Source organism: Vigna radiata, chromosome 8, assembly GCF_000741045.1.
Source record: "Vigna radiata var. radiata cultivar VC1973A chromosome 8, Vradiata_ver6, whole genome shotgun sequence".
In the NCBI taxonomy this organism is placed as follows: domain Eukaryota; kingdom Viridiplantae; phylum Streptophyta; class Magnoliopsida; order Fabales; family Fabaceae; genus Vigna; species Vigna radiata.
This window is the reverse complement of record NC_028358.1, coordinates 42790838-42803685: the sequence shown is the minus strand read 5'-3', so window position 1 is coordinate 42803685 and position 12848 is coordinate 42790838. Positions and strand designations below refer to the sequence as shown.

The 12848-nt window shown below is 33.6% G+C and overlaps 2 protein-coding genes across 7 annotated transcripts; one reads left to right on the top strand and one right to left on the bottom strand.

Annotated features, from left to right (window-relative positions):
- The first annotated feature begins 1087 nt into the window (after positions 1-1087).
- On the top strand, positions 1088-7871 carry LOC106772362 (sulfhydryl oxidase 2). 3 transcript variants are annotated; one of them, XR_001376579.2, is made up of 12 exons: positions 1088-1667; positions 2712-2736; positions 2827-2919; positions 3036-3217; positions 3518-3587; positions 3676-3744; positions 3824-3897; positions 3983-4124; positions 5339-5379; positions 6602-6748; positions 6828-7365; positions 7457-7871. XR_001376579.2 is itself a non-coding variant. In XM_014658735.2 (12 exons), exons 1-12 carry the CDS (start codon positions 1444-1446, stop codon positions 7476-7478), a joined length of 1524 nt encoding a protein of 507 aa, XP_014514221.1. In that variant the 5' UTR covers positions 1089-1443; the 3' UTR covers positions 7479-7871. The 3 variants fall into 3 exon arrangements, 2 of the variants coding, with proteins under 2 accessions (XP_014514221.1, XP_014514220.1); XM_014658735.2 differs by having other exon boundaries at positions 1089-1667; positions 6828-7262; XM_014658734.2 differs by having other exon boundaries at positions 1089-1667; positions 6828-7310.
- Positions 7646-12067, bottom strand: LOC106771326. Of its 4 annotated transcripts, none has more exons than XM_022785720.1 (9): positions 11672-12049; positions 10687-11033; positions 10269-10340; positions 9978-10045; positions 9717-9867; positions 9544-9624; positions 9357-9449; positions 9154-9240; positions 7646-8358 (listed from the first exon to the last, which is right to left on the bottom strand). In XM_022785720.1, the coding sequence occupies exons 2-9, from the start codon at positions 10939-10941 to the stop codon at positions 8341-8343; spliced, it is 825 nt and encodes a 274-aa protein (XP_022641441.1). In that variant the 5' UTR covers positions 10942-11033; positions 11672-12049; the 3' UTR covers positions 7646-8340. The 4 variants fall into 4 exon arrangements, with proteins under 4 accessions (XP_022641441.1, XP_022641442.1, XP_014512773.1 ...); XM_022785721.1 differs by lacking the exon at positions 7646-8358 and adding an exon at positions 8385-8625 and having other exon boundaries at positions 11672-12048; XM_022785719.1 differs by lacking the exon at positions 7646-8358 and adding an exon at positions 8866-9044 and having other exon boundaries at positions 11672-12067.
- Between the last annotated feature and the right edge of the window lie 781 nt (positions 12068-12848).

The window sequence follows — 12848 nt, the reverse complement described above, 5'->3', positions numbered from 1 at the left end:
GCAAAATAAACATTTCACCACGGAGAAGCTTAAGCCATAAGATTCTGAAAAACAATAAAGTAAATCATCATTAAACACTTAGTTGACATTAGAATCTTTAATAATAAGAAAAATCAATGGAAGGCTGCAATTGGAAGAAAATAATCACATTGTCATTGAAGTTGTGAGAAAGTCTATCAAATCAAAGTAGTAGCAATTACTTAAGAACCATAAATGTAAAATTGAAAATAACATCGACAGTGTGATAAAGGTGTACTCTCAAATTGCAATGAGCAATACCAATAATGGAAATTAAAAGAAAAATACGTGTCATACTTTTGTGGTTGAGATTATTATAATCCGTCTAAAACCATTATCCTCTCAACTATTTTTTTAACCGAGTTAATTATAGCTAACATTTTATATCTCTACTAAAAATTTAATAGATTTATCTTGTTTCTTTGTTTATCTATTGTCATTTTAAAAGTGGATTAACATTGACATTACAAATTGGGATAAAATAACGTATTAAGTCAAAGGATATCTAAAAATGTGAAAGCACATTGTGCTTCAATTAGATTGAGACATCCAAGAAATAATATGGTATTTTCAATTCAAATAAGAGAGTTAGGCCAAAAAAAGAATTATGATATCACAATACTATTTCAAGATTAAGAAAAATGAAAATTATTATGGAATGACGGTAATGGTTTTTTATTCAAATTGAGTTTATATTGATGATTAATCTCATTTTGGTCAAAGTTACCATTTTAACACCTATTAACTTTTATTTAATATTAATTGGTGATCTACCTTCTTAAAAAACTACAAGTTATAATAATATCAATTAATCATTTATGTAATATTATATATATATATATATATATATATATATATATAATACATTTGATGATTAGTTTTAATGTATATTACTATGATTAATATTTTTATTAATAGCTGAAAAATTATATGATATGTTAATGATTAATTAATTTGTTTATTTTAAAAAATAAAATACAAAAAGTTTTATAGAATATGAATTTAAGTCTTATACATTAATAATTAAAATCATAATTACGGAATTTCTTACAAAATATTTAACGTTTGGTATCAAACTTCGTAACAGAGGTAACAGAGGAAACAGAGTGATTCAAGGTTTGGTGTCTGAGAGAAGTGCTTCCGCCATCTCTGATCCGAAACAAAGAAAAGCTTATGGAAACGTAATTCTCACCCTTTTCTGGTTCATCTTTCCCTTCCCAACAACACCCATCAAATTCAATCTAACATACACAACCACTCACAGCTAAACCCTTCTCTCTCACACAATAAACAGTAACAAGAAAGAAAACTGTTCCAGTAATAACAGATCCATTTCTCTCTCCACCTCACCTTCTAAAAGCTCGCCTTTTCTTCAATTCTCTCAAAACCCTAATCCTCTCAGCCCTCTGATCCACACCATTTTCCATGTCTGGGACGTATTTACATTTGGGTCTGTTTCTGTGCATACTTTTTGTGTGCTGTTCAGCGACTTCGTCTTCTTCCTTCGCGTCTCGCCGTTCAATCCTTCGAGAGGTCAAGAACGCTGTTAATCATCCCGATTATGCCATTGAACTGAACGGCACGAATTTCGATGCCGTTCTCAAGGAAACTCCTGCTACTTTTGCCGTTGTAGAATTCTTTGCCCATTGGTTAGTTTTTGCAGTTTGTATTAAGTCGTTGTGTTTTATGTGTTTCTAGTCGGGGAATCGTGTGTAATCTCTTTTGGGTGTTAAAAAGTTTGGGCTTTTATGGATTTTACTTCGAGGGTGAGAGTTTCTTTATTTTTTTTATTTTTTGTTTTGGATGATAGACTCCGTGGTTTGATCTGAAAAGTGGATCTGTAGTAACAGTTGCGAGGTGATAGTATGGGTTCATGACAAATTAATGGAAGGGTTTTGGAAATTTTAATTGATTGGTTTGTTGAGTTTGCTTTTTACAGTAGATTGGTTTTTTCAACGGGTACTTCTAGTCTAGTTAAGGTAATCGATGCCATCGGTAGTAAAGGGTTAAAAAAAGCACAATACAGTGTGGTATATTATCAAGTCTTCACTTGAAAATTGTCGTTATCTTCTGTTCACTTCACTCTGTTCCCTCCTGGCAGACCTCTTTGAGTAATATCCTCAACAAAAACTTATAGGAGAAGAAAATAAGATGAATCACATGGTCTAAAATTTATAATTAATCTGGTTCATGTTTGATCAAACATTATTTCTGGGAAATATGCCATATTTTTCAAAATCTCTCTTTGAAATCTGTCAAACCTCAACTTTTTCAACATCTTTTTTGTTCAACTTCTCTATGGGAAAATATTAATGGTAGGGTTGTTGTGAAGCAAGCGCAGCCAGTTATGATGAAGTAGATACCAAGTGTAACATATGTCATATACATGCTTTACAAAACTAGCTCAGTATTTTTTTTATTGATCAATTTTTGTTTACTTATATTTGCTTAATTACTTATATTCGTGCAGCAAACTTCTGAAGTGATATTGGCGTTCACATTCAAGAAATGTTTGAGAATAAAGTCATTTTTAGTTATAGTTTTAAATATCTATTCTTATTGTCAGATAATTGGATTATTTTAAACATGCGGATTAGTTTTTACCATTTTATATGTTCCCTCTCTTCCATCTTTAAGAATGAAATATGAGGACAAGAAATTCTCATTTTCTGTTTTGTCCCTTTCTTTGTCAGGTGCCCTGCATGTAGGAATTATAAGGTATTGTTTGCTAAAAAGTGTATTTAGCTTTTTGTTAGTTTTCTGTTACAATTTAACGCATCATGGTATCTCACTGAAATTTTAATGTAGCCACACTACGAAAAGGTCGCCAGATTATTTAATGGACCTGACGCAGTGCATCCAGGAATCATATTAATGACAAGGGTAGATTGTGCATCAAAGGTGCGTGCACCTTATCTTGCATTCTTAATAAGGCCAAGGTGATATTTAGTGCTTATATCTTATACTGAACATGCCTGGCAATTGGTACCTCTATTTTCATTTTTTTGGCAGCACAGATAAATACTAAACTATGCGATAAGTTTTCTGTTGGTCATTATCCTATGCTTTTTTGGAGCTCTCCTTCTAAATTTGTTGGTGGTGGTTGGGATCCTAAACAAGATAAAAATGATATACGTGTGATTGATGATGCACGCACTGCTGACCGGTTACTTAGTTGGATCAACAAGCAATTAGGCAGGTATGAGGCATAATAAACTCATTGTTGATAATTATATTATGGTAGGTAAATATTTTATCTAAGCAAGATGATGATAGAAGAATCTTTTATTAAAGCCAGATGCTGTATATGAATTGGAATATCAACTGAGTAGACATATAATGATTACAAACTGGGCACTAGGCAGTATGGAAAAATTTAAGTTGTAACTGCTGGAGTCTAAAATTGTGGAGTTAAATCTGATGGATGCTGAAATTTGTCATAATATAATTTTGCTTTAATCTGATGGAAGTTGTATGTGCAATGTTCATGATGTTGCAGTTCGTTTGGCCTGGATGATCAGAAATTTCAAAATGAGCTTCTTTCATCCAATGTCTCAGATCCTGGACAGGTCCATTTCTTCACGCACCTACATGTTTGATTTCCTTCCGTTTTATATTTGAAGATATTAATGTTTATGGTATTCATGACTTGGAAAGATTGCCAGAGCTATCTATGATGTAGAAGAGGCAACTTCTACAGCTTTTGACATCATCTTAGAGCACAAGGTAGATTATCTATTTTCCTTTATTGCTCCTTTTGTGCTTATTGGTTTGGGTGATACTACAAATGCTTTATGTTTGGCAGATGATAAAACCAGAAACTCGTGCTTCACTCATTAAGTTCCTTCAGCTTTTGGCAGCTCATCATCCTTCTAGGAGGCAAGACAAAGCTTTTACTGATATGCATGATCCTTTCTTTGCTCAGTGTTTAGTGTCAAAATTCATGTTCTGGATTTCTTTTCAGATGCCGGAAGGGTACTGCTGAATTTCTTGTGAGCTTCGATGACTTGTACCCAACAGATTTTTGGTCAACTAAGCAGGAAGATGATAATAGTTCAATTAGGAACTTCAAGATTTGTGGGAAAGATGTGCCTCGCGGATACTGGGTAGGATCTCAATACTTGTATTACACCTTTTACACATTTCTGTAATTGATGAATATTTTAATCCTTTTTTAAAAGTTATCACATTACGTTAATTGTAGTTTAATTATTAATTATTAATGGTTGTTGGATCTCATTATTTATTGCTAAGAAGTATCTGCAAGCATGCTTTATATTTTTGAGAAAAGAATGTTTTTTAATGTCAATGGGCAATTCTATTTGGTATACTTGTCTGTCACATGCTTTGTCCTCAGGGCTTTCCTATACAAAGATTGGGCTTGATAAGCATTGCTTTCACTATTTGTTAAGCACTCATACATGGGTAAAGGGCCAAAGTGGAATTTTCGTTGGCAAGTGTGGGGGAAGATTGGGGTTTGGGGGGTTTGGAAGGACGAGAGCTAGGCAATCCTCTTGTTGGTTGTGAGTGGCTATTGCAGTGTTGTCACATTCAGTGAAGTTTTCCTTCTCTGGTGCTCTATATGCTTTTCATATTACCCTGTAATCAGAGCAATGTTCTTAGTATTTCCTCCCTTAATGTACTGAAAATTCTGTTCCTATCGTCATCCACACAAAAGAGGAAGAGAGAAGGTATGTCTAGGGAGGGACTTCTAAAAAGAAAAGGAAATCAGTAAGCCAAAATGGGTAAAAAAATTACATCGAAAGCGTCCAAAGTCTTTGCATATCAATAGTAAAAATTTTCTTGAGAAACAGTGCTAAGGCCAAAACAGTTTGATATCCAACAGATGTAAGGGACCAATATGGCAAAACTTTCACCTTATTAGATATAGTGGACGCTTATTTTGGTTCTGTTTGGAACACTTTCACCTTTTTTTGTATGACAAATGTAAGGGGAAAAACCCTGGAAAATGTAGGCAGTCATCTCTGTTACACTGAGTAACTGTACAATGGATGCATACGCATCTGTGTCAAACTTCCCCATATGGAAGTTTCTATGGTTATAATGTCAACCCTACAAAAAATCATAGAGCTGTTTTATAGTCTTCTTCAATTGGTGAAAAAAATAGCCTTATTATAGTGTTATTACTTATTTGGTAAATTTGTATTTTCTCTCAAATAGTATGTTCGGTGGGATTTGAAGATCAAGATACATGCATAGTATGTTTGGTATCTTTATTTTATTATAATTCATAATATCGCCTTCATTCATTAAATTTTGAATTCTTAGTTTGAAACATTCCTGATTATTTCTTTTACAGATGTTCTGTCGTGGCAGTAAGAATGAAACTAGAGGATTCAGGTACCGCCATATCTTGTCTAGTTCATTGTATTCAATTAAATATATTCAACTTTCGTATCAACTGCCCTATTTTCATTCAAAAATAAGTTGGTTACCCTTATTTTAAATCTGTAACTATTTTTGTATCCGAAGAAATGTGTATACCAAAGATTGAGACCCATGTAAGAAACCTTACATCATGTGTTGACTGAAAACCATTGATTACAAAGCAGAGTACCTAGGGCTGTCAAAGTGAGTTAACCCAGATCACACGCGTTGACTCATCATGGGTTGAGCTACAAATGAGTAAACTCAACTGACTCAGTTTTTGTTGAGCCATAAATCTTGTAATCCAACTCAATCCACTATAGGTTGATGTGTTAGATAAGTTGACTTCCTTAAGGATACTTTGTTTTTTCCAATTTACTTTATTTATTATAGAACAATCAAAGTGGATTTACTTGACTAATTATTTTTATAGCACTACAATCAAAGTACTCACCTATTTTATTATAAAGATAGTAGTTGAAAATTAAAGTGTCAATCTACATAATTTGGCAAACAAAATAAATTGAACACCCAAACTATTCAAATATTTTTGAACAACATTCTAAATTTTAAAAAATCAAATACTCAACCTAAATAATTAGGAGTAGTAAATAATTATGATAAAAAAATTTACAAAAAAAAAATGGTATAAAATTATAAAGGATTGTTGTTGGTGGGTTACATGTCAACCCACACTTAACTTGGTTCGAACCTGTTTAACTTCAACTTGTGGATCAAGTGAATCAGGTTTAATTTGACCTACATTTGAAAAAACATAATTTTTTTCACTCCAATCTGGTTCAAATCCATTGGTTCACAGGTTTGAACCCATTTTGACATTTTTAACTTCACCAACTGGTTTGACAGAAAACCTGGTCAATGTGTCTGATGTTTTGTTCATTTAATCTTAAGCTTGTTAATTTGACCAGACAAAAACTTGTTTGAACTGTATATGATGTTTACTTATGGTTATTTTATGCTAATTTAAAATTTTGCTTAAGTTTATTTCTTATGGTTTCTTTTTGTTTGTTACGATGAATATTTAAAATATATAAAAATTTGATTATTATTAGTTCAATCACAATCAAACAAAAGAATACCTTTATGGAGTCAATGATTGATACCATTTATAAGATGTCTTCTGCAAACTTTATATACAACTAATGGTTACCCCCTCTTATCTCTGTTGTTCCAGCTGTGGATTATGGGTTCTTCTGCATTCACTCTCTGTGAGGATAGAGGATGGAGAGAGTCAGTTTACATTCAACGCAATATGTGATTTTGTTCACAACTTCTTCATCTGTGAGGAATGCCGACAACACTTTTACAAGATGTGTTCAAGGTAAGGGAATTGAGTATCACTGAAGTTGTTGATCAAATTCAATTTCTTTCTACTCCTGTAATTCGAAATAAATTTTCAGTGTTACTAGTCCTTTCAACACGGCCCGTGAGTTTGCACTCTGGTTGTGGAGTTCCCACAACAAAGTGAACGAAAGATTGATGAAAGAAGAAGCATCACTAGGCACCGCTGACCCCAATTTTCCAAAGACTATTTGGCCACCAAATCAACTTTGCGCTTCCTGTTACAAAGTCCTTGATCAGAAGAGCAACAAAATTGAATGGAACCAAGACGAGGTCTTTAAGTTTTTGACTGATTATTACGGTAAAACACTAGCGTCTCTGTACAAGAACAGGAATATGGACGGAAATGATGGAGCCGAAGGAGCTGGAGAAGATTTAATAGTCGCAACTAATGCAATTGTGGTGCCTGTGGGAGCTGCATTGGCTATTGCTGTTGCTAGCTGTGCCTTTGGAGCACTTGCTTGTTACTGGCGTTCGCAGCAAAAGAGTCGGAAGTATTTTCACCACCTACACTCTTTAAAGAACATTTGATAATTAGGAGGGTAATGAACTCTTTCAAAAATTAACCAATGACTGGGTCCTGAAGAATTAAAAGGGGTGGGTATATGGAGAGAGATAGAGTGAGATATTGTTTTGAAGTTATTGAGATTCTCATATATTACTTCTTTTTCTTTGCATAATGTTTCAGGCCTAGGAGAACGTGGAAGTAGGAATTGTAGACAAGTAAACTTCAAGGCATGTGAGGTGCGTAGCAGCCTTCATAGGCATCCAATTCATGGTCTTACTCCAAAGAGTCTTGCCAACTTCCTTTTTGAATGCTTCATCAATAGAATGTACAGAATACAATTCTTGCTCTGGACACCATTACTGATTTGTGCTATTTTCTTTCACCTTTTTTTTTTTGGCCTTGAGTCACATCATCTACTATACAACCTAGGATTTTGGGGGGAAAGGAGCACGCGACATGTAACATTTTTGCTTTGTAATTTGGTGTTATTTTTTCAATATCAAAGTAACTGTATAAGCTAAAAGGCCTGACTTACATAGTACGGTTTCACGTTTACCAAACATTTGAATGAAATCAAAGTCTAAAATCATTTAAAGGTCTTCATGGTTCGGTTGAGCTTTTATTTTTATCAGTTTCCTTGTTAAATTATCTTTGATTAAATCCATTCTAGTTATATTAATCTCCAACAAGGTAATTGTCTGCGAATGATTGTTATTATTAAGATTTTAAGTTTCATCCTCCAGAATAATTCTTGTAATAAAATTTAAGTTAGATGGACTGTACTTTTCCTCTATTTTCTTTACACTCAGTCAAACATGCCACATAAACAACGAATTACGAATTGTACTTCTGCCATTGTAAAGATCCATTCAACTGTATATGTTATCCAATAGCAAATTTTAAAATATCAAACAGAAATTTTATTAAAGCCCGTTTTGTAAATATGGGATAAAAATAATGAAAATAGGAGGACTGACTGGCAATAAACAGTGGGAATTGGTTGGTTGTGTATTATTGGTTCAAGCATTCATCCTATCCATCCAAGTGCAATTAAAGCTACACCTTCAATGCTGCTCCTGTAACTGAATCATAGACAGTTGTCAACTTAGATTACCAGAAGCAGTCATTCGTTTGGCTTAAGAATCATATTGTGAAGTGGTTATTATTGTTTGGTTACGAAGGACTGAAGAAAAAATGAAAGCATACCAGGTAGCAATGACCGATTAAGACTTGAGTTTGACTATACAAGGAAAATCAATAGAACAATTGAAAAGGAGTGCGGCGCACATATCAAGACCCTGGATCATGAGTTTCAACTACTGACTAACAAGGATGCCATGGGAATATTACTGCATATACAAAGTCATTTTCTATGGCTTTTCATTAATTAATAATCTGCCCATTACAAATAACATGAAACTCAAGATGATAGACAAAACTAACATCCTATAATGAAATTAATGCCCCCAAAAGTACCTACCGATCTTTGATTGCAGTATACACATGCCATGCGTTTTTTTATATCTAACCATTTAATTTTTCTCTATAATTATAAATTTCTATCTGTACATCTGAACAATTCCAATCGGTAAATAAACAGTAATTTAAATGTATAACTTGCTGTTTCCAAGACTTCCCGAAGAGTAGCTATAGCAGAGGGACTAGGTAACACAAGTGGCATGCAATGCCTCCTTATGAGCTACGAACATCTGAATTTCAGTGTCCCCATCCTAAGCAAACTCCAGGTTCTCAAGAAACTTGTCTCCATCTAATTTACATGAAAAAAAATCAGAAGAAAAAGTGCAGCATCTTAAACCAGTAGCTTTTCATCCTTCAATTACTTCAAGTGGTTACCGGCTAAACTATTTTTACAGTACATGTATGATATGAGGCTGAGGCTGAGGCTGCAAATCTGCTTGCTCGCTTTCATCGTCAGATGAAATGGCCAAGGCATTAAGATGCTCCTTACAGTTACAACAAGCAAAAATATCAGAGACTTCATTCTATGCAAACATATGATTCATGTGATATAGTAAAGCATGGGAAAGAGACAAGAGGTTGATCCATGGCAGAGACTTACTCGATGCTGTCTCCGATGGCGCTGGATTAATGCCACTGCTCTAACCATGAAGTATATTGGAAGAACAACTCCCACAGTCCGAAACAACAACAGCTATAAAAACTCCATTAAATTGAATAAACCCTGGTAAGTACGAGCACGATGTATGCACTTGTTAATATTACAAGTTGAGCTACGCAAAACGTACCAAAAAGAGTGGGAAATAATACTCCTTATTTCCACTAATTACAAGGGGAAGTGTGTGTCTTAAAATCAGAAGAAGCATGAACTGCACAAGAGAAACAGAAATTGGAAATGTCAAAATCAGTAGGAGTAAGAGCATAAGTGGCATACATGCATAAAAGAGACAAGAGATATTACAATGACAACAATCGAACGACAGCAAATCACACTTCCTGTAACAGAGGCTGAATACTGATCATAGTTAGAAGTGTTAACGTTTTGATCAGTGGGGACCATGCTAACCAAATGTGTACTATTCAAGTCTCTTCTTGAAATCTCCCAATTCCCCCTGACATAAACATCGTGGGAGCACATTAGAAAATGAAAATATGAAAACAAGAATCACAGATTAACTTGTGGGGGGGGGGGGAGAGTAAGAATTTTTTACGTGAACGGTACCTGAAACTCATTGGAATACGTCCAAACTGAAATAGTGGTGGAGGAGCAGTATAACCTGGCCTGAATTGCTGAATTCACAATGTAGGGAAATCACCGATTAAAAATATAAACCAAGTTAATCATTTGTCAGGCTTGAATTGCTGAAATTTACAACATAGACAAAATAGCCAATCAACCAAAATCAGGTGAAAGATATGACATCGAACAACACGTGAAACCCAAATAATTGAGACGATGCCAAGTATGCAGAAAGAGTGTGAGAATCGGGGATGAGAACAAATTTAAGTTTACCTGGTGGCATATCTCACAGGTGGTGTCACCCTTCTCATTACACCATCGTTGTATACATCTACGGTGAGCGTACTGCAAAAAAATCAATAGCAGCCTATAATGTTCGTATGAGCTAAATAAAAATTTGATCACTAAATCCAGAAATTACTCCTTGTGAGCTGTGTTCATACAAAGCAATGCCTCTATTAATGCAACCGTGTCACTGAATTACAAGCACACAAATAACTTTTAGAATTTATAAATAATAAACCAGTTAAAATCACTAAATTTAGTTTTCATCACAACAGATTTGGTTTTCCATTAAATTTTGAAACGCAGACACCATGAATTCTCGTTACAAATGACAACACAAATTAAAATACTCAATCATTTCACCTATCAAAGCATTGATTATGAATATACTAGAAAATTAACTAACCTTCAAACTACCACAACAAGAGCAGGGTGTCTCCATATTGGTATCTTCATCGTCATCATGACATATCCTGCATTCTACCAGCTTCCCGGGAAATTTTATATCATCCAGACCCACTTTCATCAAATTGAGATCAATTTTCACGTCATTCACTGCTGAGGATGCAGCCAACATAGACTTATTCCTGCTTTCAATTGCAGCTTCTAATGTGGATTCAGTAAGCAATCGATCGACCAGTAATTCAAAGTGATCCCCCATCTTTAATACCAAAACTGAATGCTACACTCCAAGGAAATTCTAGATTGTTTGTCCAAACAACCTCTAGACCATGTAACTTTGCTTCAGAAATTCTGGAAATGAAACCCACATGCAAGTAAAGAAACCAAAAAAAAAAAAATGCATATCAGCAACATCGAGAAGCATATTTAGAAAAGGTCAAATTTTCCGTTTGGGTGCTCATAAAATTGGGGAATTTTATCTTCATGTCGATATTCCCAGTTAGCTGGACCCCACATAATGCTTGTTGAAACAGGGGGTCAATATCATAAACACAAAGGTCCAAAAGCGGAACAAACACACCCCCTCCACAACAACAAATATATTTCTTTTTTGAAAAAAAAAACAAAGTTAATCGAATCTAAGAAACTGTTATAAACATCAACAAAAATGATAAATTAAACTGAATCATTAATTTCAAAATTCTGTGTCAGAAAACAAGGAATTTGCATTTACAATGAGAAACACAGCAACTGAAAAAAAGGGTGCACCCCCAGAACCCATTAAGTCCCAGTGAGAGGAAAAACATTAGACAGAAAAGAAAAGTAGCGAAAAAAAAAAAGTTAAGGGGGAAAGAGGAGACATACCCAAATGAAAAAAACGAAACAATAGAACAAAAAGCAAGCACCTTTACGCAGAGAATGACTTAAAAAGAGAAAAGAAGCATCGAAATTGAAAAAAAAGAAGGGTGGAAAGGAAATGGGAATCTTACAAGAAGGGGATCGCATTTTGTTGAAGCTAAGAAAGCTTTTTGAAACCTTTTTTGCATTTATTTGCAGAGAACTGGCGATAAAAAAAGAAGGGGGAAAGTTGTCCTTCTACAGACTTGAGGGAAAGAAGAGGTTTGAGAATGAAGCAAGAGATTGAGTGTGGCTGATGTGTAAGGCAAATACAATGACAGATGCGAATTTTGATAGTTTCCTTTGTTATGTTGTCTGAAGAATGGTCTTATTTATAAGAATGAATGTTGATTGCGAGAGAAGAGGTTGGGACCGCCATGAATATGATTCTACTTTTGCTTCCTTATTTCACCACCGTTCTTGTTAATGTCATTTTTCTTCTGTTTCTTCCTCTTCTTTTTTTATCCCAATTTTTCTCTCTCCTTCGTCCTTTCTCTAACTAACTACCTCACCCATGGGCTTGGTGTGCCACCAACGTGTCCCAACTAAATAATAATAATAAATAAAAATTAAAAAAAAATATTTAGTTTTACTTAGATATTTTGTGTTAATTTTTTAATCTAAATTATAGATTTCTGGAGAAATAATTCGAAGCTAAATTATACAGTTCACTGCAAATATTGCCTTCTTTTATTATGTTAAAGCCGTAATGGTAACTATATTTTATTTTAAATAAAATAAAATTGATTATTTTTTTATAATAATTTTATTTTCAAAATTATATTTTTATCTACAAATTGCGACTTATCTGGATGATTGAACTTCACCCAATGCGGTTTCAATCCAATAACTCACACCATCAGCACTTGATTATTTATAAAAAAAATTATTTAATCAGTTTTTAAATGGTTATTTATATTTGTATATGTATTTAGTGTTTAGTAATCAGTATAATCTCCTTCCCAAATGTCTTGATTAAAGATGTGTTGTGGAATAATTTTTGACCAATCACACATAATCAATGTTTAAATATTATTAAAAAAAATGTTGTCTAAATATCATTATCTTTTTACAGGTTTTAATTTAACATAAATTAAAAAGTCTAAAAACAAAAGATTAATATAATAAATAAATTTTCTATTGTTGATATAACCATTTTTTTTCTAATGTATCGTATGACTGTACTAGAGAATGTCGACGGAATAAAATTACAGTGACAAATGATTCAAATGTTAATATCACTTAACATCATCCAATTAATATTATCGA

Bases quoted from the DNA above. Each gene is read 5' to 3' on its own strand.
- LOC106772362 (XM_014658734.2), top strand. From the start codon at position 1,444: ATGTCTGGGACGTATTTACATTTGGGTCTGTTTCTGTGCATACTTTTT. The intron at 2,737-2,826 runs GTATTGTTTGCT...ATTTTAATGTAG, and splicing joins CTGCATGTAGGAATTATAAG to CCACACTACGAAAAGGTCGC. The intron at 5,380-6,601 runs GTACCGCCATAT...CTGTTGTTCCAG, and splicing joins AATGAAACTAGAGGATTCAG to CTGTGGATTATGGGTTCTTC.
- LOC106771326 (XM_022785719.1), bottom strand. From the start codon at position 10,941: ATGGGGGATCACTTTGAATTACTGGTCGATCGATTGCTTACTGAATCC. The intron at 10,341-10,686 runs GTTAGTTAATTT...ATTTTTTTGCAG, and splicing joins CTTGTTGTGGTAGTTTGAAG to TACGCTCACCGTAGATGTAT. The intron at 10,046-10,268 runs GTAAACTTAAAT...TTGTGAATTCAG, and splicing joins CCTGTGAGATATGCCACCAG to CAATTCAGGCCAGGTTATAC.